Source organism: Macaca fascicularis, chromosome 7 (genome assembly GCF_037993035.2).
Source record: "Macaca fascicularis isolate 582-1 chromosome 7, T2T-MFA8v1.1".
Classification (NCBI taxonomy): Eukaryota; Metazoa; Chordata; class Mammalia; order Primates; family Cercopithecidae; genus Macaca; species Macaca fascicularis.
In genome coordinates this window covers 159,606,276-159,633,746 of record NC_088381.1, presented here as the reverse complement: position 1 = coordinate 159,633,746, position 27,471 = coordinate 159,606,276, and the positions used below count along the sequence as shown (strand labels likewise).

Here is a 27,471-nt window from a genome sequence, read left to right as displayed (position 1 = left end):
AAAAGTGTCAGTAATCTCTAGAATTGTTTTTTGCTCTAGGTGGATCTTGTATGTGTGATGTTCCAAATCAGCTAGTTTGTGTTTATGTAGGTGTTTTTCTATAGAAAACCTACAGAATCACTTTTCAATCTTTTCATATTAATATGATTAATATTATACCAATGTTAATCTTAATTTGTTATATTCTAATTATTTTTAAAAGCATATGGTCATTCTCTTAAGAATCAGAATATTTAAAAACCAGAACAGCACAATCTGTGATAAGACTCAGTAACTTTGCTCTGTTTGCACAGAAACTAGGGAATGGGTATCTTCAAGGCAGGAAATATGAGCAAAGCCAGGGTCAGAGACCTGGATAGCAAGTGGAACTTCAACTAGGGAGGTGAGGAATTTGGGAACCCACTGTTCTCAGGTCCGCAGGAGGCCAAAGGCAGTTATCTAGCTAGTCAGGACATAAGGCAGAGTGAACCATTCACTCACTCCACCAATCAACATTTAACACTGACTACCAGCAAGGCACTGTGGCGGGTGCTGCAACAGAGTGGTGAGCATGACATTCAAGCATCTCAGTCCGTGAGCTTGTATTCTAGCCCCAGAAGCAGACAAGTATGTAATTACAGTTGACTAAGTCTACAAAAGGGGAGTATACAGCATTTAGAGAGTTTTTTCCTGGGGCTTGAGCCCTTGTTTGGAGAATCCTAGATTTCTCCTGGAATAACACCCAAGTTCCTTACTGGAACTCAAAAAGCCCCACTGACCGGGCTCCACTCTCTTGAGTGACCTCTTTGCTTTGTTCACTGCAGTGAAGTCACTCTGGTTTTCCTTTGGTTTCTGTAACACATCCTGCTCCTTTTGGCCTACAGGCCTTTGAGCATGCTGTTCCTCTTACTTGGAATCTTCCCCCAACCACCACTTTCTTCCTTCATCCTTGTTCTTCTGGTCTTTTCTTAGGCTTCAGAGTTTGGGTGAAAGAAGAGAGGTGAGGTAAAGGGACAAGAAGTCCTTCTGTTGGAGACTTCCAGAGTCTTTGGTTATAGGCAATGCTACCCTTGCCACTAGTGACAACTACCCCCGCCCTGCCAGCCCTTGGAATTCTATCACTGTGTTGGGGTCCCTTCACCCTTTCAGCAGTTCTTCTGGGCAGCATTTTTTTTTCTTTCCTGCCTCCCCTCCACCCCCACATGACCCTTCTCCCGCAGAGACAAGCATTGTCTTGGATTTTATGTTAACATCTTTTAAAGTTTTGCTTTAGAGCGTTAACACCAGTTTTATGAAATGTGTGACTTGCCTTTTTCATATAACATTATGCTTTTGAAATTACTCCATATTGGTATGTGGTCTGTAATTCACTCACATGAATATGCTACAATTTATGTAGCTATTCTCCTATATTGTTTTGGAATCATGTCAAACTTTTCCTTCCTTCCTTCCTTCCTTCCTTCCTTCCTTCCTTCCTTCCTTCCTTCCTTTCTTTCTTTCTCTTTCCTTCTTTCAACAGGGTCTCCCTCTGTCACCCATGCTGGAGTGCAGTGGTGCAATAATGACTCACTGCAGCTTTGACCTCCCTGGCTCAAGTGATCTTCCTACATCAGCCTCCTGAGTATCTGGGACTACAGGCACGCACATGCCACCATGCCCAGCCAGTTTTTTGGGTTTTTTGTTTTCTTTTCTTTTTTTTTTTTTTTTTTTTTTGTAGAGATGGGGTTTTGCCATGTTGCCCAGGCTGGCCTTGAACTCCTGGGCTCAAGTCATCTGCCCACCTTGGCTGTCCAAAGTGCTAGGATTACAGGTGTGAGCGACCCCGCCCGGCTTTTCAATTTTACCTATGTAGAATTGATGTGTCTAGGGTGAAGTGGGAATCCAGTTTTTCCTTTTTTTTTTTCATGTGGGTAATCTATTGTCCATACAAGCCCCTCCTTTCCCCCACTGATCTGCAGCACTGCCCTGTGATATATCCTGGTCCCATATATGCATAGGTCTGCTCCTGTCCTCTCTCCTATTTCACTGGTATATTTGTCTTCTCCGTGACACACTGACTAAATGACTCTAATTATGAAACATATGTGAATAACCCCCTCCCTCTGCCTTTTCTTGGCTTTTGGTCTTGCATTTATGTGTTAGACTCAGCTTGTCAAGTTCCATTAAGGAAAATAAAAACCCCAAAACCTGGTAATGGAAATTACCTCTTGCAACCAAACTCTGCCTTATATTACTGTTAGATAGATCTTGGGTGGGAATTTCGTGCTCTTCCTCTAGCAGTAAGATAATTATTAGTTCTTGTAGAATTTTAGGACCAAGACAGTTTCCTGATTCTTCTTAAGGGATAGAAGTTATTATTTCCTCCTTCCCTCCTCTGCCACATATCTTTCCTTGGGCCCTGTGGGTGAGTGGACCCTTACTTCTTCTCTGACAGTAGGTAAAAGTGTTTGCTTTGTAAGAAAAAGGATGAGGGAGGGAGGCAGGACTTCTGTACCAGCACCCTCCTGACACCCCCTAACCCTCAGCCACTGATCAGCTCTTTTGAGGCCTGTGTGCAAAAGTATCTAATGCCTAACCTTCTGTGGTTTAAGGCTTTTACTTCCTATGAGAGAAGGTTCAGGGAAGTAGGTGATGCTTCAGGTCTGTTTCCTCCCAACCTCTGATCCTCACAAACTACCTGTACCACTAGTGGTGGCTGTCTCTGGTCTATGGTCCTGCCCCAGTCCTTTCCTTTGGGTAGAGCCTTCAAGGGAAGCCAGTGGAGTCTGCAAGTGAGTACAGACTCCCATTTGTCAGGTGCCCAAGCACTTCCAGACTCACGTGCTAGCACATACCTGACCTTTGGCCCTTTTTCACAACTTCAGCTAACTCTTACTTGCTTGTGTTGAGGTCAGCACTGTTTCTCCTTCCCATGTTCTTCCACAGGTGACACTGTCCTGGTGTTCAATCTCTCCCTGGAATGGCTTATTGCTCTGGGTTTCAGGTTAGTTGGTTATCTTGTGACCTTAGTTCGCTGACAAGCTAGACAAAAGTCATGACTTTGTACTTTATCTGCTTTTTGTTTTGTTTTCTTGTTCGAGAGCATCTTTCTGCATTTAAAGCAAAAGCAGAAGTCTTGTGGTTGCCTTTTGTAGAGTAATCTTACATTTTTCAAATTTGCTAAATTCTTTTAATAATTCTAGTACTTTTTCTACATATTATCTTGGGTTTTGCAGTAGAGGTAAATTTTTAATTTTTTTTTAAGTTTCAATAGCTTTAAGGGTACAAGTGAATTTTGGTTACATGGGTGAATTGTGTAATGGTGAAGTCTGGATTTTTGGTGTACCCATCACCCAAGTAGTGTACATTGTACCAATAAGTAGTTTTTCCTCTCTCACCCCTCCCACCCTCCCTTCTTCTGAGCCTCCAATATCCACTATACTACTCTGTATGCCTTTGCATACCCATAGCTTAGCTCCTACTTATAAGTGAGAACATGCAGTGTTTGATTTTCTGTTCCTAAGTTACTTCACTGAGGTTAATGGCCTTCAGTTCCATCCAAGTTGCTGCAAAAGGCATTATTTCATTATTTTGTATGGCTGAGTAGTATTCCATGGTATATATATACCACATTTTTTAAATCCACTCATCAGTTTATGGCACTTGGGTTGACTCCATATCTTTGCAAATGTGAATTATGTTGCAATAAGCATATGTGTTCAGGTGTCTGTTTTTATATAATGACTTATTTTCCTTTGGGTAGATAACCAGTAGTGGGATTGCTGGATTGAATGGTAAATCTATTTTTAGTTCTTTGAGAAATTTCCATACTGTATAAATATTTTTAAATAGATAATCATATTACCTGCCAGTACAATTGATCCTTGAACAACACGGCTTTGAACTGTGCAGGTCCACTTATATATGGAATTTTTTCTGCCTCTGCCACCCCTGAGTCAGTAAGGCCTCCTCAGCCTACTCAAGAAGATGACTAGAATGAAAATCTTTATGATGATCCATTCCACTTAAGAAATAATAAATATATTTTCCCTTTCTTATGATTTTCTTAATAACATTTTTTCCCATAGCTTACTTTATTGTAAGAATATAGCATGTAAGACATATAACATACAAAGTATGTGTTAATCAACTGTTTATGTTATTGGTAAGACTTCCAGTCAACAACAGCCTACTTGTAGTTAAATTTGGGGGGAATTAAAAGTAATATGTGAATTTTCATCTGCACAGGAGGCTGGCATCCCTAACCTCTGCATTGTTCAAGGGTCAACTATAATTTTTTTTGTTTTTTCCTTAACATTTCTTAGCATATTATAGCTTTTTCCTGTTATAGTGTCTGGGACCTCCAATACTTTGTTAAATACAAGATAATGGAATTATTGTTGTTTCTGACTCTCTCTCTCTCTATATATATATATATCCATATCTATATATATAGATATATAGATATCTATATATAGATATATGATATCTATATATAGATATATATCTTTATATATATATAAAGCATTTCATAGTTTTCTTAAACTCTTTATCATTTAAATAAATTTATCTATTTTTCTAGTTTAAGAGATTTAGACTTTGGGATTTTAATTATTATTTCTCCTGTATCTATTGAGCTTATCTATAGAATTTTTCCCTTTAACTTTTTATTTAATGTTGTAAATTCTATTGTGGATTTAATGTTGAACCAACCTTAAAGTCCTGGAATACACCTATCTTTGACATTGTGTATTATCTATTTACATACATTTCTGAACTCTGTTTGCTAATCTTTAGGATTTAAACATCTATGTTCTTGTGGAAAGTTTGCCTGTAATTTTTCTTTCTCATATTGTCCTTCTGTGGTTCTGTTAACAAGATTATACTAGCTTCATGGACAATTGTTTTATTATTATTATTATTATTTTCTGGAAGAGTTTAAGACTGGAATATTTTGTTCCTTGAAAATTTGTTTTTTGAAATTGTTTGAAACTTACTTTATGGCCTAGGACTAGGCCATTCATTATGGTCAATTTCAGTAAATATTTTGTATGGGAGGCAAAATTTTACATCTATCCTCTTAGGGTGTTTTGGCTGGGCCTGAGAATTAAACTGACATAAGACAGATTAACAGGAGAAAAGCATACACATTTATTTAATGTAAGTTTTTTGTGACATAGGAGTCCTCCTAAAGAAATGAAGACCCCTGAAGAAGCAGTTAGAGTTGAACATGTATATACTAGGTTGAACAAAAAGCAGTAAATTGTGAAAATGTGACAAGGCAAGGGGGCTCGGGCTAGGGTAATTAACTGTGGAGAAGTGGCTAGGAAGATAAGGGTTGGTTTAACAAGGTCTATTTGTACAGATTTCTCTTGGCTTTGACTCCCCATCTCTACTAATAAAAACAATGTCCTTCTCCAGGTGCAAGGAGGACACCTTCCCCATGGGAGTTTTATCTCCTGCCTTTAGGTAGGTCAGAGTGTCCTTCCTGTGTTTGCTGGTGTGTGTGTGTGTGTGTGTGTGTGTGTGTGTGTTTTAAGTGACTTTAACTCAATCAGCGGGCTAGAGCAGATGTTTTGGGGTGTTGTGTTCTGAATGCTTTCCTATTGCGTGCAGTATTAATATTTATTTGTTAGATTAATCCTGTTCCTTGTGATATTGCAATTTTCTGTATCCTTAGTGATTTTTTTTTCTGCTTGATCTGTCAATTATTGAGAGAGTTGTATTAAACTTTCCTAATGTGTATACTGGGTTTGTCCATTTTTTAATTATAGTTGTGTCAATTTACCTTGTATATTTTGAGATTGTTATTAGGTACATATAAGTTTAGAATTGTTACATCTTCATGATCGGTTGAACATTTTGTTGGTATTTAGTGACTATTTTTATCATTATAATACTTTTTTGCATGACTGTGGCTTTTTATTATGCTTTTTTTTTAAACCATTTTAAAGCGTACCATTCTGTAGCATTAAATTCATTCACATTGTTGTACAACCATTATCACCATCCATCTCTAGAATTTCTCGTCTTCCCCAACTGAAACTTTGTACCCGTTAAATAATAATTCTTCATTTTCATCTCCCACTGGCAACCACCATTCTACTTTTTGTCTCTATGAATTTGACTACTCTAGGTACCTTCTGTAAGTGGAATCATATAGTATTTGTCCTTTAGTGACAGATTTATTTCACTTAGCATAATGTCTGCAAGGTTTATGCATGTTGTTGCATGTGACAGGATCTCCTTTCTTTTGAAAGCTGAGTGATATGCATATATATATTCCACATTTTGTTTTTCCATTCGTCTATTGATGAACACTTGGGATGCTACCACCTGTTGGGTAGTTTAAATAATGATGCTATGTACCTGGGTATACAAATATTTTTTCGAGTCCCTGCTTTCTAGTCTTTTTAGCATATACCCAGAAGTAGAATTGCTGCATCATATAATTCTATGTTTAATATTTTGAGGAACCATTATACCACATTCCACAGCTGTACCATTTTACATTCCCACCAGTAATGTACACGTGTTCAGATTTCTCCATATCCTGGCCAATGCTTGTTGTTTTCTCTGTTTTTTATCATAGCCATCTTAATGGGTATGAGATGGTATCTCACTGTGGTTTTGACTTCCATTTCCTTAATTATTCATGATGTGGCTCGTCTTTTCATGTGCTTATTGGCCATTCATGTGTCTTCTTTGTAGAAATGTCTATTCAAATCCTTCGCTCATTTTTAAATCGGGTTTTTTGTTATGAGTTTCAATGTTTTGTTTTTGTTTGTAGCTTTTTTTGTTATTGATACATGGCACCAGCCTTCTTTGAATAATATTTTTGTGGTATACTATTTCAATCCTTTAACTTTCACCTGCTTTGTATATCTGTCATAAAAGACATAAATGGATTTTGTGGTTTTAGCCAATTTAACAATTTCTGTCCTTTAGCTGGAGAGTTTCGTTTAACTACATTTATTATTTTTACTAATATATTTGTCTTCATTCCTACTATCTTCTTTTGTACTTTCTATTTGTCCCACTTTTTCTATGTTTCATTTTTGTCTTCTCTTCTTGCTTACCTTATTTTAAGGTTCTTTTTTCTCCTCTTTCCATTCTTTTCTTCTTCTACTTGATTAGGACTTCTACACTCTTTTATTTTGCTTTTTAGTGTTACCCAAGATTTTTACATGCATGTTAACTTAAAAGTCTAAAGTTAATCAATAACTTTATCTCTTTCCCACTCCATCTGTAATCATTAAACTCTTGGTGTCTAGGCAGTATCTACCCTTTATATTTCTCAGGAATGAGTCCAATTCTGGTCCCTCTGTTCCTCAAACCTCAGAAGATGTATTACAGTTTCTAAGGTGGTCCCCTTGAAGAAATCCCTCTTGGCTTTTTTTTTGAGATGGAATTTTGCTCTTGTTGCCCAGGCTGGAATGCAATGGCACGATCTCGGCTCAGCAACCTCCACCTCCTGGGTTCAAGCGATTCTCCTGCCTCAGCCTCCTGAGTAACTGGGATTACAGGCATGCGCCAGCACTCCCGGCTAATTTTGTATTTTTAGTAGAGATGGGATTTCTCTATGTTGGTCAGGCTGGTCTCAAACTTCTGACCTCAGGTGATCTGCCCTCCTCGGCCTCCCAAAGTGCTGGGATTACAGGTGTGAGCCACCGCACCCGGCTGCCTCTTGGCTTTTTTGTGAGAGAGGCACTTATCTTTCTACATGTAGGGTTGCATGGAGATGAGAGGTGAGATGCACAACACACCATTACTACTTTCTTCTTTAAATTCTTCACGTCTCATTTATCTTAAATAATCTAACTTTTGTTTAGAATGTCACTCTGGCTGTGATATAGAGAATGAGTTGGAGGGTAACAATTATGGATGCACTTAGGTCATTTAGAAGGCTTTTGCAGTAGCCTAGGCTAAAATTTTTGATGTTTTAGTCTAAGATATTGATGGTAGAAATTGAGGGGAATGAATGGACTGAGCGATACATGGGAACAGACTCACCAGGACAATGAAGTAGAGCAATTTTCATTACTTTACTTCATTGTCTGTCTCTGTGCCTTAAAAAAAACACAGCTGTTCTTGCCTTCTATTTACTGAATCCAGCTACATGTGATCTTATTATGGTGATGCTGTCTGAGATTCTTACACTGTGCTTAAGAGGTCAGGTACTTGAGGTAGACAGACTATGAATGAGGAATCAGGCAGTATGGGAATGGCAAATGGTAGATTTGGAATTCAGAAGAGAGTCTGAAGAATAAGAATCAAGAACTAAAGTTAGATGATGGAAAAGAAGGGATTCTGAACATTATCAATGAATCTGAATCATGGAGGCCAAAAGGCTTGCAAAATCTCAACAAAGGTATGGGCTACCACCTACAATGAGATGTTAGGTACTGAATCAAAATCCTTTCACAGTAGGAGTTAATTAAATATACACAGATAAACGACACTATCTGATTGATAACAAGGGAAGTATAGTCATTGCACAAATGGTGAACTATTTGAGAAGGAAATTCTGTCATCTTATAACAAGGTCAGTTGTTCTTAAGAATCTTCACAAAATCTTTTATTTATTTATTTTTTTTGAGACAAAGTTTCGCTCTTGTTGCCCAGGCTGGAGTGCAATGGCATGGTCTCAGCTCACTGCAACCTCCGCCTCCTAGGTTCAAGCGATTCTCCTGCCTCAACTTCCCAAGTAGCTGGGATTACAGGCGCCTGCCACCACGCCCGACTAATTTTTTTGTATAGTTAGTAGAGACGGGGTTTCACCATGTTGACCAGGCTGGTCTTGAACTTCGGACTTCAGGTGATCCACCCACTTCAGCCTCCCAAAGTTCTGGGATTACAGGTGTGAGCCACCACGCCTGGCCCTGAATCTTCACAAAATCTTAAAAGTGATGACTTAATGTCCATCTTTTTATTAAATCACTCAGAAGGAATGTATCATCAACACACAAAGGTTTCAGTAAAGCTGTTCATTCAGTGAATATTTTAGTGCCTATTACATATCAAGTCTTGTGCTAGACACTGGGAATATAGTGGTAAACAAGATAGACAAGGCTCTTCCCTGCATGGAGATGACATTCTAAAAACAGATACAGGTGATAAACAGGTAAACCAAAACAAATTCATATCTAATATGTGCTTTGAAGAAAGTAAATATGGTGATAGAGGGAGTGAGAAGGGTAAGCAAAGACCCAAGAACAGAGAGCAAAGAGCCAATGAAAGAGCTTTCCAGGCTAAAGAAGTTGTATACAGTAAGGCAAGAAAAATTGGGATGTGTTTTTAGTAAGCATGAAGAAAGCCAGTACAGATGATGCACAGTGATGATGTGGTGGAAAGGCCAGCAAGGAGGTCGGCAAGTGCCAGATCATAGTCAGCATTATAGGCTGCAGGAAAAGTGTAAATTTTCTTCTTGGCGTCAGCAGAAACCATTGGAGAATTTTATTGGATTATTTTAAAATAATCAAATTTACATTTTTGAAAGGATCACTCTGACTGCTGTGAAAAGTGTGGGACAGGGTGTGAGTAGAAGCTGCTAAGCCCCTTAGAAAGTTATTGAAGTAATACAGGTGAGAGATGATGGTGCTGGAGCAGGTGCAGTTGAGTGAAGACAGGATCTGATGATGCATTTGCCTGTTAGGGATATGAGCAAGAGAGTGATCAAAAATTGTCTAGGTTTGTGGTTTGTAGCTAGAAGGACAATACCACCATTTTCTGAGATGAAAAGTGCAGGTATCAGGCAGGGTAACTGAGAGTTCCACATTGGAAATGTTCAGTTTGAAATGTGTGTTTGGTGTCTAAGTGAAGATGTGAAGTTGGCAGTTAGACGTATGAATTCATAGCTCAGAAGAGACAGAGCAGAAACTTGGCGTTTGGCAATTGTTCAGATACAGATGGGTGATTCTACCTGCAGAGGAGGATGTATGTAAAGAAGAAAAGCCCTGGGGCACTCCAGGAAGAGAGACTGGGCTAAGAAGAAGACCCTAGCAAAGAAGGATGAAAAGGAGCAGCCAGTAAGGTAGAAAATACGCAGGAAAATGTGGGGCCACATAAACCAAGAGAAGAGGGTGTTTCAGAAAGTATGGAGTGATCAATGATGCATGCTGCAAAGAGACTTGAGTAAAATAAGATTAAAGATGTGACTTTTGAATTTGGCACCATTCTAGGCTGTAGTAACCTTGATGAAAACAGTTTCATTGGCATGGAGTGGAAGGGATCGGCTGGGCTGGGGAAATGGCACAGGCATTGGAATGGGAGCTTAGAATGCATAGGTAGCTTAGTTTGGTGATATTTGTCTTTTTGCAGTATTTTCTCCACTCAACAGTTGTTCCTTTCCACCTCTAAAACTCACTGATTAATTCTCCATTGCCCAAATCCCCTTTCCTTCTCCTTTAAAGGCTGCTTTATTTCCTCTTCTGGAACAGCAGTGCTTAATCACCCCCAAGTACAATCCTAGGAAGAAGTGGGGAGACAGCTTTCATAATTAAGGTAGCTGCCTGACCACTGGCCATTGACTTCAGATACAAAGAGGTTAACTTTTCAACATTAATTAATAAACTTTTAAAATTAATTACAGTTTTACAGCAAAATTGAGCAGAAAATAGAGTTCCTATACACCTCTGTCCCATACACACACAAAACCTTCCCCACTATCCACATCCCACACCAAAGTGGTACATTTGTTACAGCTCATGAACCTACATTGACACATCATTTATCACCCAGAGTCCGTATCTACATTAGGGCTTACCCTTAGTGTTGCAAATTCAATGGGTTTGAACAAATGTATAATGACAAGTATTCATCATCATAATATCATACAGAAGAGTTTCACTGCCCTAAAAATTCTCTATGCTTTGCCTATTCATCCCTCTCTCCCCCTCATCCCTGGCAACCACCGATCTTTTTGCTGTCTCCATAATTTTGCCTTTTCCAGAATGTCATATAGTTTGAATCATACAGTATATAGCCTTTTCAGAGGCTTCTTTTACTTAGTAATATGCATCTAAATTTCCTCCATGTCTTTTCATGGCTTGATAGCTCATTTCTTTTTTAGTGCTGAATCATATAATATTCCATCATCTGAATATCCCACAGCTTATTTATTCATTTACCTACTGAAGAACATCTTGGTTGCTTTCAAGTTTTAGCAATTATAAATAAGCTTCTGTAAACACCTATTTACAGGTTTTTGTATAGATATAAGTTTTCGACTCATTTGGATAAATACCAAGGCATTTTGCTTGATCATACGCTAAGAGTATGTTTAGTTTTGTAAAAAATGATAGAACTGTCCTCCAGACTTTTTCATTTTCATTTCTATCAGCAATGAATGAGAGTTCCTATTATTCACATGCTCATCAGTATTTAAGTTGTCAGTGTTTTGGATTTCTGCCATTCTAATAGGCGTGTGGTGGTATCTCATTGTTAATTTGCATTTACCTGATGACATATGCATTAGTCTGTTTTCACACTGCTATACATACCTGAAACTGGTTAATTTATAAAGGAAAGAGGTTTAATTGACTCACAGTTCTGCATGGCTTGGGAGGCCATGGTGGAACACAAAGGGGAAGCAAGGCACATCACATGGTGGCAGGAGAAAGAGGCAGTGCAGGGGAAACTGTCATTTTTAAAACCATCAGATCTCATGAGAACTCCCTCACTGTTATGAGAACAGCATGGGGAAAACCGCCCCCATGATCCAACCACCTCCCACCAGGTCCCTCCCTTGACACATGGGGATTACAATTAAAGATGAGATTTGGGTAGCGACATTGGCCAAACCATATCAATATGTGATGTAGAACATTTTTTGATATGCTTACCTGCCATATGCATATCTTCTTTGGTGAGGTATCTGTTAAGGTCTTTGGCCCATTTTTAAAATCAGGTTGTCTGCTTTCTTATTGTTGTATTATTAGAGTTTTTTGTATTGTAGGAGATCAGATTATGCCACCCCAGAACCATGCAGTGGTGTGTGCCTGTAGTTGCAGCTACTAGAGAGTCTGAGGCAGGAGGATCTCAGTTCAAGCCTAGCCTGGGCAACATAGTGAGACCTCCAATTTCCAAACAAAACAAAACAAAAACAAAGAGTATGCCACTTTGGCATTAAGATAATTTATGCTGAAGGCAATTAAGGAAAAACAGACACAAGAGGAACTCTTTGCCCCCTCCCACCAGGAAGGGCAGAATAATTCTTAATCACTGGAGATAACTCTAGACTATATAATTTTTTTTTTCTTTTTAGAGATAGATTCTCACTCTGTTACCCAGGCTGGAGTACAGTGGTGCAATCATAGCTCACTACAGCTTCGAACTCCTGGGCTCAAGCAGTCCTCCTGCCTCAGCCTCCCATGTAGCTGAGACTACAGGCATGGGCCATGACACCCAGCTAGTTTTTTGTGTTTTTTTTTTTTTAATTTTTAAATTTTTTTAGAGGCAAGATCTCACTATGTTGCGCCCAGGCTGGTCTCCAACTTCTGGCCTCAAGCAATCCTCCTGCCTCAGTCTTCCCTCCAGAGTAGCTGGGATTACAGGCACAAGCAATTCTAGACTATTAATAAACCCAGAGACACAAAGAATTCACAGAAGAAACCTTGTCAAAACAACCCTTATCTTCCATTAGTTCCCTCCATTTATTTACCTTCCACAGTTTGCTCACCCTAAAAACCTAAACCCATTTTTCTTTGTCTTGTCACTTCTCTAAAAATGTATTGTTATTTGTTATGAAGCCCCATATTCTAACTACCTCTTTTAGTTACTCATCGCTGCTGTTTTTCCTGCATGTAAGTACAATGCACACGTTAATAAATTCCCCCTGTTTTTCTTTTGTTACTCTGTATTTGTCAGGATAATTGTCAGGTTTCAGTTACAGAACCAAAGAGAATAGAGGAAAAAGAGGTTTCTTCTCCCCTCCCCTACAGTTTATTTTGGATAACAGTCCTTTATATGTCTTTTGAAAATATCTTCTCCTAGTATGTGGCTTGTCTTCTAATTCTCTTGACAGGACATTTCACAGAGCATAAGTTTGTAATTTTAGTAGGGTACCAATTACTAATGAGAGCTACATGCAAACCATAGCATGTATTTTTAACACAAATTCAGTGTTCACTGCTTAACACTGTCATTTAAAAATCTTTACTAATTGGTTAAAAATTGTATCCCATTGTTGTAATTGGATTTCTTTGATTACAAATGAGGTTGACCAAATGTTAACCAAATGTTTGTTAGCTATTTGTGGTATATTTTGTTTGTAAACTATTTGTTCATAAATTGGTTCATTTAATCCACTGTTTTATCCAAATTATTTAATGGCTTTATTTGTGTTTTGGAAAACTGGAGAGAAATTTATCAATTCTCTCTTTCATGGATTATATCTTTGGTGTTGTATTCAACAGTCATTGCATTAAGATGGCAAATTTTGTTAGGTGTATCTTCTTAGTCTGTTTCATGTTACTATAATAGAATATCACAGACTGGGTAATGTATAAAGAAAAGAAATTTATTTCTTACAGTTCTGGAGGCTGGGAAATCTGAGGCTGGGGGGCCTGCATCTGGTGAGGGCCTCATGCTGCATCATCCCATGGTGGAAGGCAGAAGGGTGAGCACATGTGAGCACACATGTACACAAGCACTCATGTGCAAAAGAGAGAGAGGAAGACGGGGGAAGGAAGGGACTGAATTCATTCTTTTATCAGGAACCCACCCCCACAATAATTAACCCACTCCTGCAATAAATGACATTCATCCATTCATGAAGGCAGAGCCTCATGGTCTAATCACCCCTTAAAAGTCCCACCTCTCGGGTTGCAGTGAGTGGAGATGGCACCCCTGCACTCCAGGCTGGCAGCAGAGTGAGACTCCGTCTCAAAAAAAAAAAAAAAGAAAGAAAAGAAAAGAAAAAAAGTCCCACCTCTCAACACTCTTGCATTGGAAATTATGTTTTCAACACATGAACTTTGAGGAATACATTCAAACCATAGCATATATTTTAACATAATTTTTTTAATTGAGAGAAAAAAGTAATTGCCATACCCATGGTCATCTAGATTTTCTCCTATATTATTTTCTTAGGAGTTTTATAGTTTTGCATTTTATATTTAAGTCTGTGGTTCATTTAGAGTTCTTTATTTTCTTTTTTGAGACAGGGTCTGGCTCTGTCACCCAGGCTGGAATGCAGTGGCACTATCTCAGCTCACTGCAACCTCCACCTCACAGGCTCAAGTGATCCCACTGCCTCAGCCTCCTGAGTAGCTGGGATTACAGGCACATGCCACCACACCTGGTTAATTTTTGTATTTTTTAGTAAAGATAGGGTTTCACCGTGTTGCCTAGGCTGGTCTTGAACTCCTAGGCTCAACCAATCTGCCTGCCTCAGCTCCCAAAGTGCTGGGATATAGGAGTGAGCCACTGTGCCTGGCCTAGAGTTAATTTTTGTGATGATTGTAAGATCTGTGTCTAGATTGAATTTTTTGCACTTGGATATGCAAGGCTAACATTTTAGAAACAGATTGTTTTCTTGTTTATAAAGTTAATACATGGTCAGTATAGAAATTTCCTAAAAGACAGAAAAATATTAAGATAATTGAAAGTATGACTGTTAATACTTTGATGAACTACCAATTAGTCCTTTTTATATGCATTTTAACATTTTTTAACTTGCTTTCTTCATTTGGACATTATAATACGATCATTTTCCCTACACTGTTAAAAACTATTTCTAAACATCCTTTTAATCATTGCATTTTCTCTAAGTAAATCATGTAATATCATTCACTTAGTTTTTTTATTGACATTTCTCATTTCTAAATTTTACCATAATGAATATCTTTGTGTGGAAAGCTTTCTCCCCCACCCCTCTGTTTCAAGGTCTTTCCTTAGGATAGAGCCATAATAATAGACATGGAATCAGACTGGGGAAAAGGTTAGCAGGCTCCTAATGCATAATGTCAAATTGCTTTCCAGGAAGCTAGTTCTAATTTACAATCCCATCAGTAGTGGATAAGTGCCTATCTTCACTCAATTCCCACCACTACTGAACCCTGTCATTTAAAGATCTTCGCTAATTTTAGAGGTTAAAAATTGTATCCCATTGTTATAATTGCCATTTCATTGATTCCTAACGAGGTTGAACAAATGTTAATCAAATATTTGTAAGCTATTTGTGGTATACTTTTTTTGTAAATTATTTGTTCATAAATTGGTTCATTTAATTCACTGTTTTATCCAAATTGCTTAATGGTTTTATTTGTTTTCAGGAAAACTGGAAGAGCTCACATAAGAAAGGTATTGCAACATACCATTCCGAAAGGATTTTTGTCCTCAGTTATTGCAGAAATGAAAGAGCCTTTTGCATTAGAAGAAGTGAATGAGAGCTCTTGTTTGTCTAGTTCCCTTTTGATTAATAAAGCTGGAAATGTCTATAAACTCACTCTTGATTCACAAGGTGGGCATAATAATATCGTACATCTTTGATGGCTAGAAAAAAATGAAAAATTATCTTTTGTGAAGGCTTTTTAATGCTTATTTATAGAGCAATAGATTTCAAATTTTAGTCCAACTGGCAACCTACCACAGTTTACATATATTTAGGTTCCTGAAAGATTTATTTATTTATTTATTTATTTTTTGGCAATGGAGTCTTGCTCTATCACCCAGGCTGGAGTGTAGTGACGCAATCTCGACTCACTGCAACCTCCGCCTCCCAGGTTCAAATGATTCTCCTGCTTCAGCCTCCCGAGTAGCTGGGATTATAGGCATGTGCCACCATACCCAGCTAATTCTTGCTTTTTTATTTGTAGAGACAGAGTCTCACTCTGTCACCCAGCCTGGAGCGCTATGGCGCAATCTCAGCTCACTGCAACCTCCGCCTCCTGGTTTCAAGCAGTTCTCTTACCTCAGCCTCCCGAGTAGCTGGGATTACAGGAGCATGCCGCCACTCCCAGCTAATCTCTTTTGTATTTTAGTAGAGATGGGGTTTCACCGTGTTGCCCTCTCGAACTCCTGAGCTCAGGCAATCCGCCCACCTTGGCCTCTCAAAGTGCTAGGATTACAGGTGTGAGCCACTGCACCCGGCCTAATTTTTGTATTTTTAGGAGAGATGGGGTTTCACCTTGTTGGCCAGGCTGGTCTCAAACTCCTGACCTCAAGTGATCCGCCCGCTTCAGCTTCCCAAAGTGCTGGGATTACAGGCATTAGCCACCACACCCTGCCCAATATTTTTTTTTCTAATATAATAAAATATAGTTATAACTTCATTGATATTTCATCAATAGTAGTGCTTATTATTTATTCCTATGAGGTTATTTTGTCTTAGAGTGATCAGAAGAAATGAAAGAAAATGGGAAGTTCATACAGATTTTGCCTTACATTAACAAAATAATTTTGAGTCACTGTTCTATAGGATGTTTCTATCTCAAAGGATTATTGATTCACAGCAAAAGTTAGTACAGTTTATTCTAAGGGTTTAGGTTTTACTCTGACTAAATGGGAAGCCACTGGAGGGTTTAAGCAGAAAGTGACATGATCTGACTTAGCTCTCAACAAGATCACTTTGGCTGCTGTGATGAGAGTAGACAGGGCAGGTGATGAAGAGAAGGCAAGGAGGAAAGCAGAGAAGTCAGCTAGGAGGCCATTACAATAATCATGTGAGATCATATTAAACTTAAAGGTGCCTGTTACTCATCCAAGCAGAGAAATAAGACAGGCATTTAGAAATACAAGTCTGGAGTTCAGAGAAGATGTCTGGGCTAGAGACACAGATTTGAGGACTGTCAGCATATGTATGATAGTTAATGCTATAAGACCAAATGAGAACACCTGGAAAATGAGTGGACTTATAGAAGGGAAGAGGCTTGAGGTCTAATCCAGGGCAATATCTAGTGTTCAGGGAGATGGAGGAGAATCAGGAAAGGAGATTGGGTGGTCTGGTCAGAGTAGAACTAAGAGAGAGTGTGTCAAACCAGGTGAGGAAGGTGTTTCAAGAAGGAGAGGCTCCTCTCCCATGTTGCATAACACCAGTAGGTCTGGTAAGATAAAGAATGAAAACTGGCCAGTGGATCTGTGTGAAAGTCCTTGGGAACCTTGGCCAGGCACGGTGGCTCACACCTGTAATCCTAGCACTTTGGGAGGCCGAGGCAGGTGGATCACCTGAGGTCAGGAATTTGAGACCAGTCTGGCCAACATGGTGAAACCCCGTCTCTAATAAAAATACAAAAATTATCTGGGCCTGGTGGCAGGTGCCTGTAATTCCAGCTACTTGAGAGGCTGAGGCAGGAGAATTGTTTGAACCCAGAAGGCGGAGGTTGCAGTGAGCCAAGATTGCGCCATTGCACTCTAGCCTGGGTGACAAGAGCGAAACTCTGTATCAAAAAAAAAAAAAAAAAGTCCTTGAGAACCTTGACAAAAAGCTGTTGGCTGGAGTCATGTAGACAAAAGTCTGATTGGAATGGGTTCAAAAAATTATGAGAGGAGAGTAGAGACAGTGAATAAAGGTAACTTTCAGGAAGTTTCACTACAAAGGGGAAAAGAGAAATTACGTGGCGGTTGGAGGGAATATTGGAAAGGATTTTTGTTGGTTGGTTTGAACTGGGAGAAAATGGAGCATGTGTGCATAATTAAGGGAATGATGAGGCCCTCTTCTGACTGTTTCTATATATTTTTTAGAGTGAGGAGAGTATGGATGACATGTTTCATGACCTATCAAAAATAGTTTGATAATGATTACTTCCCTCTCATTTCAACAGCCTTCCTTGGCTTCGTTGATGTCTTCTCTGATTTTCTCCACTCATTTCTTCTTCGTCTCCTTGAGAGGATCTTTTTCCCTTCCCATTCCTTAAATGATGATCTTCCTTAAGGTCCTGCCCAAGAACCTCTTTTCTTCTAAATCTTCATATTCTCCTTAAATACTCAATTACTCATCCATTCAACAAATATTTATTGAGTATCTTCTGTGTAATAAGCACATCTTTAGGTACTGAGGAAACTGGCTACATTATCCTTCTCTTGTAGAATCACAATAAAGATTTTAGGTTATTAAGGCTTTTAGTAGTTCCATAGTGGAAAAAAAAAATCAGCTTTACTTAGCTCTACATTGTTTTTCTCTGTCAAAAATTGTATACAGTAGTTTCACAGTAAACATTAAAGCATAGGTACATGGTCTATTCATGATAAACTTTCTATAAAATAATTTGAATTATGACTAAAATTTGGCAAATGTGTTCTCTGATTAAGAGATAGTTTAAAAACTCAAACAGTGTATTTGTTAGCTATGTAAATCAGTTTGTTTAGCAAACATCAGATGTTTGATTTAATACCAAGTCTCTTCTGTTTAATCTCCAGTTGTTCAGGCCTTGTTTGAAAATACAGATATAGAGAAGACTGTAGTGCTTCCTGGGTACAGCAGCTTCCTCATCACAAGCATTTTAGATAATAAGAATGCATTAGCCATTGCTACCATGCCTGAAAATGCACCCAACAATATGACCTTTCTAAAGAACACATGGTTCTTATACAACTTTGGGCAAAGGAATGGACGAACATGGAAAATACATTCAAAACCATGTAATTATTGGTTTCAACATGATGATTCACCATCCCTCAACATTGTGAAATACATTGATCTGGGAAACTCTCATGTTTTAAAAGTTAAGGTCATACGGAATTCAAAAGGTAAGTTTGTTTTGAATCGGAAAATATCAAAAGGAAATGTTATTTCTTTTCTTGAATGTGAAATATACTCTTTGATACTGACTGACTTTATCTTTGGTTCCCATACTTGTTGGCATTCTACTACTAACAGTATTAGTGCCTAATTATTGAGCACTTACTATGTACTGGGCTCTATATTAAACTATTATTTTATTTATTTATGAGACAGACTCCCTCTCCATCGCCCAGGCTGGAGTGCAGTGGCACAATCTCGGATCACTGCAGCCTCCGCCTCCTAGGTTCAAGCGATTCTCCTGCCTCAGCCTCCCAAGTAGCTGGGATTACAAGTGTACACCACCACACCCAGCTAGTTTTTGTATTTTTAGTAGAGAAGGGGTTTTGCCGTGTTGGTCAGGCTGCTCTCAAACTCCTGACCTCAAGTGATCCACCTGCCTCAGCCTCCCAAAATGCTGGGATTACAAGCGTGAGCCACCTCACTTGGCCATATTTTTATACATTATTTTATTTAATGTTTACAACAACCCTAAAAATATAGATTATAATCCTCATTTTACAAATGAGGAAAATGAGATTGCTACCAGCCCAAGTTGACACAGAATTTTAGTATAGATTTTTGTTGCCCTCTGAAATGAAAACTTTTTAATTACTTTGGTATTGTTATATTTATTTCAGCTACAGTTGACCCTTGAACAACACCAGTTTGAACTGTGCAGGTCCTCTTATGTGCAGATATTTTTCAGCCAAACACGGACAGAAAACACAGTTTCTGCGGGATGTGAAACCCACATATACACAGGCACTGACTTTTCCTATATGTGGGTTCCACAGGCCCAACTGGGGGACTTGAGTATATGTGGATTTTGGTATATACAGGGCTCCTTGAACCAACCCTTTGTATATATCACGGGATGACTGTATTTATTTTAAGCCAAAAAAAAATGGCTTTGAAATAGAATTCTATACTTTCCTCCATTTTTCAAGCTATTTGTTTATTACAAAAGTAATACAAAAATTGTTGAAGATGCTAGAGAAATAGCAAAATGGAAAAAATAAAACAAAAAATTTTAGTAAATAACTGAGATAGGAAGAGAAGAAGGAAAGATGGAAGGGAGGGAGTAGGGGAGAAAGGGCAAGAAAAAGAAGAAAATTGTGTCACCAGAAATGAAGAGGGAACTTAAAACCAAGAGATTAGCTAATGTATGACTCCCTGAAGGATGTGAAACCCAGATACTGATCATAAGGCAGTGAGATGGGTTTTAATGCCCAAGTGTTGACAGAAAGTTTGACTTTGGGCCTTACTACTTTGTGGAAGGAAGTTGGAATGGAGACCATTAAAGAAAGCTGGGACCGTCTAATCATGAAGAGAGAATTAGGAAAACACTGTCCACGCAGCAGCATGGGCTTAGAATGGGGAAAAGGAATTTCCCATAAAAAAGCGAAACTTCAAAACTGTATCACATTCAGAGACTGAATTCTGCATTCAGATGCAGAATTCCAAGCTGAGAAATAATAACACCTGGGCCCCAACGCAAGGAAGCACAAAACTCTCTGTAGGGGTCAGGCATGGTGGCTCATGCCTCTAATCCCAGCACTCTGGGAGGCCGAGGCAGGAGGATAGCTTGAGCCCAGGAGTTTGAGACCAGCTTGGGCAACATATCGAGACCCTGTCTCTATTAAAACACACACACACACACACACACACACACAAAATTTTATTACATTAAAAATATTTTTTTAATTAACTCTCTGTAGGAATACTTTCATAACCCAGGAAGTATGGACTTCCAGGGAAAAATCAATCTCCATTGATCACAAATTGAGGAAAAGAACTTTAAAACTACGTAAGGAAATGACCCACCCTAACTGAGAGTCAACAGACATAGGAAAATTTTAGACTTCAAGAACTTGAGATAACAGAAAAATCAGAAAGACACTATCAAATAAGTATGCATAAAACTCTCAGAGTAAAAGAAGATATAGGAACCATAACGAAAGGACAAAATGCTATTTAAAAAAAAAAAAAAAAAGCTTATTTGAAAAAACAGAACCAAGTAATTTATATAAGTGAAAATTAGAAGTTTTGAAAAAAATTGAGAACATCTATTTCCCTCAGTATCGTGGATTAAATGTCCTGAAAACCTTTCTTCTATCTGAAACCCTTAGAAATCCTTTCTTGTTGATTGTATGACTAATTGTCCCTATTTCCTTCAAGTAATTTTAGAGTTTTAATTTTATGGTTTTAACTTTCCATTTAATTTTTAGGTTACCTCTATTCTATTTTGGATATTATATATGGTTAGCTAGTTGTTCCAATATTATTTATTGACTAATGCATCCTTTCTCTACTGATTTCAAAATATAACTTTATCTTAATATACAATTTACCTATTATTCTGACCATTTCTGAATTTTTGAGATTTGTTCCATTGTAATCTCTCTACATTCTGTCACCAGCACCACAACGTTCTAATTATTTTCCCTTTAAAATATACTGAATTGCTTATTAAAGGGCTCAGTCAGTTATACATGTTCAGTTTGATGGAAGCAAATAGTAATCAACAAATCAACTAAGTTGCCTGTTTCTGCGGAAAAATCTAGTCCAGTCTACTGATGGTGTGGTCCCTGAACCTGTGTTAGCATCACCAGGGCACTTGTTAGAAATGCAAGAACTTCAGGCCTCACTCCAGACCTGCTCAATCTGTATTTCAACAAAATCTCCAGGTAAAGGCTAGGAAGCACAGGCTAGGTCACTTTGGTTTAAGGGAAACAACTGTAGGTGTTTATGAACTCTGGTTTATTGATTGGTAAAGATGCCAGTTAGACTACATAGTATTTCAAATCTGTTTTTCCATTGAAGTCCTCAGTATGGCAAAGTTGCAAACAGGTGGCCTGCAGGCAGAAATTGGTCTGGTGAAATATTTTGTTTGAAATGCATAAGAATTTTTTCTTGGCAACAGTTGACTGGCAGCCCTTTCAATTGACCATGTACCCTTCAGTTTTTATACTCAGTCAACCAACTCAGTGTAGCCAATATTATCGGAGACCTTGATTAGCATTTGAGAACTAGGCTGAGGAACAAGGGAAACATTTCTCTGAGAAAATATCTGTAAAGAATTTTTCTGAGAACTGTAGAGGCATTTGAACCAGAGCAACTTCATCTTGAATAGGAATTGGGTAAAATGAGGCTGAGACCTACTGGGCTGCATTCCCAGACAGTTAAGGCATTCTAAGCCACAGGATGAGATGCGAGGTTAGCACAAGATACAGGTCATAAACATCTTGCTGATAAAACAGTTGTGGTAAAGAAATCAGCCAAAACCCCCCAAAACCAAGATGGCAATCAGAGTGACCTCTGGTCGTCCTCACTGCTACAGTCCCACCAGCACCATGACAGTTTACAAATGCCATGGCAACATGAGGAAATTACCCTATATGGTCTAAAAGGGGGAGGCATGAATAATCCACCCCTTATTTAAAATATCATCAAGAAATAACCATAAAAATGGTCAACCAGCAACTCTGTCTATGGAGTAGCCATTCTTTCATTCCTCTACTTTCTTAATAAACCTGCTTTCACTTTACTTTATGGACTCACCCTGAATTCTTTCTTGTGTGAGATCCAAGAACCCTCTCTTGGGGTCTGGATCAGGACCCATTCCTGTAACAGAACTCTTAAAGTTGACTCTATATAAATTGCTAATTATGTGCAGCCATCGTGCAACCTTCAGAATAGATTCTGTTTTTGTTCTAAAATCTGATTAGCCAATCATTAAATTGAGTTTACAGATTTCATTATATAAGATTAACTGTTAACCTTGTTTCCATAGGTTTTCGAATGCTTGAAATACCACTACTGACTGTGTTTGTTGGAAACCCTAATTTGTTGGAAGTTAAAGCTGAAGCTGCTTTTGATGATACTGACAGTTACCTAATAGCAATTTCTGCAGCTAGCAAAGTTTTACAATGGGTAGGATTTTCTTCATTTACAAAACATTCTTACTAATGAAAAAATTTTCTAAAGCAATTATTATTAATATTTAATGAGCATCATTTTAGACATCTCTGTTTATAAGTACACACATAAGAGTATAGGGTTACAAGGATAAATATATTGAAGAAAACATTGTAATAATTTTATAAAAATAGATTTATGTCCTACATAATATTTTTAGTAATTACTTATAGATTTATCAAACTTAACAAAAGAAAAATTGAGATGCAACTAAAGGTAACTGCACATTTCAGAATCATATTTTTTCACCACAAAAATATTAAGTTGAGCTATATGAAATTACTCTTTTGCAGACCAAAACACAGTGAAATCTTGGCAATTTAATATGTTCAATTTATAAATTTTGCAAATATCCCATTAAAAATTAAAGAAAAAACTAACAAGAAACAGTAGCAATTGAGGCCATTTCCTTTTTTGTTGTTGTTTAACTTGGACTTCTTTTTATCACTTTATACGTATATACAGGTTAATTACATTTCTTCCTTCACCTGCTTAAAAATAGGGAACACAGGCTGGGCATGGTGGCTCACGCCTGTAATCCCAGTATTTTGGGAGGCCAAGGCGGGTGGATCACCTGAGGTCAGCAGTTCAAGACCAGCCTGACCAACATGGAGAAACCTCGTCTCTACTAAAAATACAAAAAAATTAGCCGGGCTTGGTGGCCGTACCTGTAATCCCAGCTACTCGAGAGGCTGAGGCAGGAGAATCGCTTAAACCTGGGAGGCAGAGGTTGCAGTGAACTGAGATCGTGCCATTGCACTCCAGCCTGGGCAACAAGAGTGAAACTGTCTCAAAAAAAAAGGGAACACTTTATTTATTTTTTTTTTTTTTTTAATTTATTTATTATTATTATACTTTAAGTTGTAGGGTACATGTGCATAACGTGCAGGTTTGTTACATATGTATACTTGTGCCATGTTGCTGTGCTGCACCCATCAACTCGTCATTTACATCAGGTATAACTCCCAATGCATTCCCTCCCCCCTCCCGGGAACACTTTAAATAATAAGAAATTCCCTAGTTGAAATAAAGGCTTATTATTCATATCATGTTCTTAATATGTACTTAATATGATTGATTTATTGAAATTGTGATAGAATAAAGATGAGCTACTAAATGAAAACTAAATGGTGAAAAATAAAACACATGTAGCTTACTACTAGTATCTAAGAGGAAGAAATATCTCAATTCTTCAGGAAAAGCAAACATTTTTCAAATTATAAATTTACAAGTCATTTTTTTTAACAGTGGACAATTACCAGGGCATAAACCCTTCATTAGCATTACTTTATTCAGTAAATGAGAACCACAAAAAATCGCTGGAAAGGACTAGATACAGATACGGAATAAATGTGCTCTTCGGCATTTTTCCTTTTTATTTTACATAAAATAAACTTTTAATTTACATAAACTGTAAATTAACAGTTTATGAGGTACAAAGTGATGAAAGATGAAAGATAAGTTTTGGTGATAATGTGGAGAAAAGGGAACGCTTGTACAAAGTTTCTGGGAATGCAAATTAGTAGAGTCACTATGGAAAACGGGATGTGGCCGGGCACGGTGGCTCATGCCTGCAATCCCAGCACTTTGGGAGGCCAAGGTGGGCGGATCACCTGAGGTTGGGAGATCGAGACCATCCTGGCTAACACGGTGAAGCCCCATCTCTACTAACAATACAAAAGATTAGCCAGGCGTGGTGGCGGGCGTCTGTAGTCCCAGCTACTCGGGAGGCTGAGGCAGGAAAATAACTTGACCCCGGGAGGCAGTGGTTGCAGTGAGCCAAGATCACACCACTGCACTCCAGCCTGGGCAACAGAGAGAGAGACTCCATCTCAAAAAAAAAACAAAAAAAAGGAAAACAGTATGGATGATCCTCAAAAAACTAAAAATAGAATTATTGTATGATCTAGCAATTTCACATCTAGGTATTTACCCAAAATATTTCAAATCCGTTTGTCAAAAAGATGTCTGTGTACCAGTGTTTATTGCAGCACTATTCACAACAGCCAAGTTACTGGGTCAACCTAAAAGTTCATTAAGAGATGAATGGATAAAAAAATGTGGTACAGGAATATATACATAATGTAATACTGCTCAGCCTTTTAAAAGAAGTCTGTGATTTGCAACAAAATGATGGAATTGGAACAGTATGCTAAATGAAATAAGCCAGGCACAGAAAGATAAATACCATACATCCTCACTTGTATGTGAAATCTAAAAAATTGAACTCACAGAAGCAGAGAACAAAATGGTGGTTACAGAGGTGGAGGTAAGAAGGATGGTCAAGGGTTACAATGGTGGTCTCCACCCTTTTTGGCACCAGGAACCAGTTTCATGGAGGACAGTTTGTCCATGGACTGGGATGCGGGGGCATGGTTTCAGGATTAAACTGTTCCACTTCAGATCATCAGGCATTAGATTATCATAAGGAATGTGCAACCTGGATCCCTCGCATGTGCAGTTCACAATAAGGGTCAAGCTCCTATGAGAATCTAACGCTGCTGCTGATGTGACAGAAGGTGGAGCTCAGGCACTAATACTTGCTTGTCTGCCACTCATCTCCTGCTGTAAGGCCAGGTTCCTAACAGGCCACAGACTGGTACTGGTCCTCAGCCCAGGGGTTGGGGACCCCTGGGGTACAAGATCTCAGACAGAAAGAATATGGGTTTTTCTTAGTTCTATTGCACAGTATGGTGAATATAGTTAATAATAGAGTATTGTATGTTTCAAAATTCCTAAGAGAGTAAATTCTAAATGTTCTCACCACAAAATGATTAAGTATTCGAGGTGATGGCTATGTTAACCAGATTGATTTAATTATTCCACATTATATTCATAAGTATAGCAAATCTAGAATATAAGTTATGAAAGAGAAGGAAAAATATGCTTAATTCTATCTTTCTTTTGTTTTGTTTTGGTATTTTTGAGATAGGGTCTCTCTCTGATGCCCAGGCTGAAGTGCAGTGGTGTGATCACAGCTCACTGCAGCCTTGACTTCCTGGGCTCAAGCAGTCCTCCCACCTCAGTCTCCCTAGTAGCTGGGACTACAGGCCCACCACACCTGACTAATTTTTGTGTTTTCAGTAAATATGGGGTTTTACCATGTTGCCCAGGCTGTTCTCAAAGTACTGGGCTCCTGGACTCAAGCAGTCCTCCCACCTCAGTCTCCCTGGTAGCTGGGACTACAGGCCCACCATGCCTGGCTAATTTTTGTGTTTTTAGTAGAGATGGGGTTTTACCATGTTGCCCAGACTGGTCTCAAAGCCCTGGGCTCAAGCGATCCACCCACCTAGGCCTTCCAAAGTGCTAGGACTACAAGCATGAGTCACTGCACCTAGCCATATCTTTCAAGGATGACTAAGCACTTTTAACATTTTGGGTATTTAAAAAGGCAGTGTAGAGGTTCAGAACAGAGGATAAAAGTGTGAGCCCTAGAGAAGACTACCTGGATTGGCTCTCACTTCTGGTATTGTGAGTGACCTTGGGAAAGTTACTTTCTTGTGGCTAAGATTCCTCATCTATAAAATGGAGGTGACAATAATTATAGCTACTTCATATGGTTGTTTTGAGAATTAAATATGATAATGTTACCAGGAGGAGTGTGGGGTCCTCAGTTCTTGTCTTCTTGGAGGAAAAAATTCAGCCAAGAGATGTGCAGCAAGGGAATTTATTTAAAGCGACAATACGCTCAGAGCTGGCTGCTCGAGAGAACGATCCAGCTCCCGCTAGCGTTGGTGAAACCTTCTTCGTGAGAATCTTACATGATTATTCATGAAGGGCCATGAGGGGGTGTTACTTGCAAGCATATTTCGAGTGGTCCCTTGGACGCATGCGCTGTGGTTGCACGTGCTAGTACACACATCGCATCGTATGTCTCATTAGCATTTAAATTCTCCACCCAGGGTGTGCTTTTTAGTATTATAATGAGCAAAAGGCTACTCTAGGGCAAGATTTTGGAGGAGTGCGGTGCTTGTCATCAGATAGAGTCCCTACCACAGTTATCTCCAGCTAGGGCCTGATAAACCTGATAAGCCCAGTCCAAGAGGCCAGAAGTTGCCATTGTAGCCATTGTTTTTTTTTCTTTGCTGTCAGCTGGCAGTGCTGACAATCAGTGGGCAGCGCCTACAATCAGTGGGCAGCCTCTCCAAGGATTCTTTCCCCAGGGGCTCTTCTTCCTGCTCACTTCTGCCTACTCTAACAATACTACAAATAGCATATCTAAAACAATGCCTGGCACCCAGAAAATGCTCCGTAACTATTAACTTACAATATTTTCTTATTTTTTCCCTAAAATTAGGACACATGGTATATAGACTTTTAGACACATGCTCATTCCATTTACCTGTATGCTTTAATCCTTTCAAGTCAATATTTTTCTTACATATTCTAAAATTTTTTTATCATGAAAACTTTAAGATATAGACAAAAGTAGAACTTCCATACATCCATTACCCAGACTAAATAATAGTCAAGATTGTGCTACTTTTGTTTTATCATCCCTATTTAATTTGTTTTGTTTTTGACATATTTTAAAACAAACATCAGGCATGTGATTTCATGCCTACATATTTCAATACACACCTCTAAAAAAATGTATATTATTTCCCACATAATGACAATGGCCATTATCATCCCTAAATTTTTTTAAAAATACTTTTTAATATTGTATAAAATGTAGTTCATACTCAAATTTCCCTAATTTTCTTCAAAAATATATATATATATAGTCAGTTTGTTTGAACTGAGATAAAAACAAGATTCACACAGTATGTGGTTGTTTATCTTTTAAGTCTTTTATTTGAAGGCAGCTACTA

The 27,471-nt window shown here is 38.4% G+C and overlaps 1 protein-coding gene across 1 annotated transcript in view; it reads left to right on the top strand.

The window, feature by feature from the left end:
• Positions 1–27,471, top strand: part of CATSPERB (cation channel sperm associated auxiliary subunit beta) — a 152,580-nt gene that overhangs the window by 93,864 nt on the left and 31,245 nt on the right. The window contains 3 exon segments of the mRNA XM_045396737.3: positions 15,234–15,421; positions 18,316–18,645; positions 22,473–22,612. Of these exon segments, the coding sequence (XP_045252672.3) occupies positions 15,234–15,421; positions 18,316–18,645; positions 22,473–22,612 (658 nt within the window).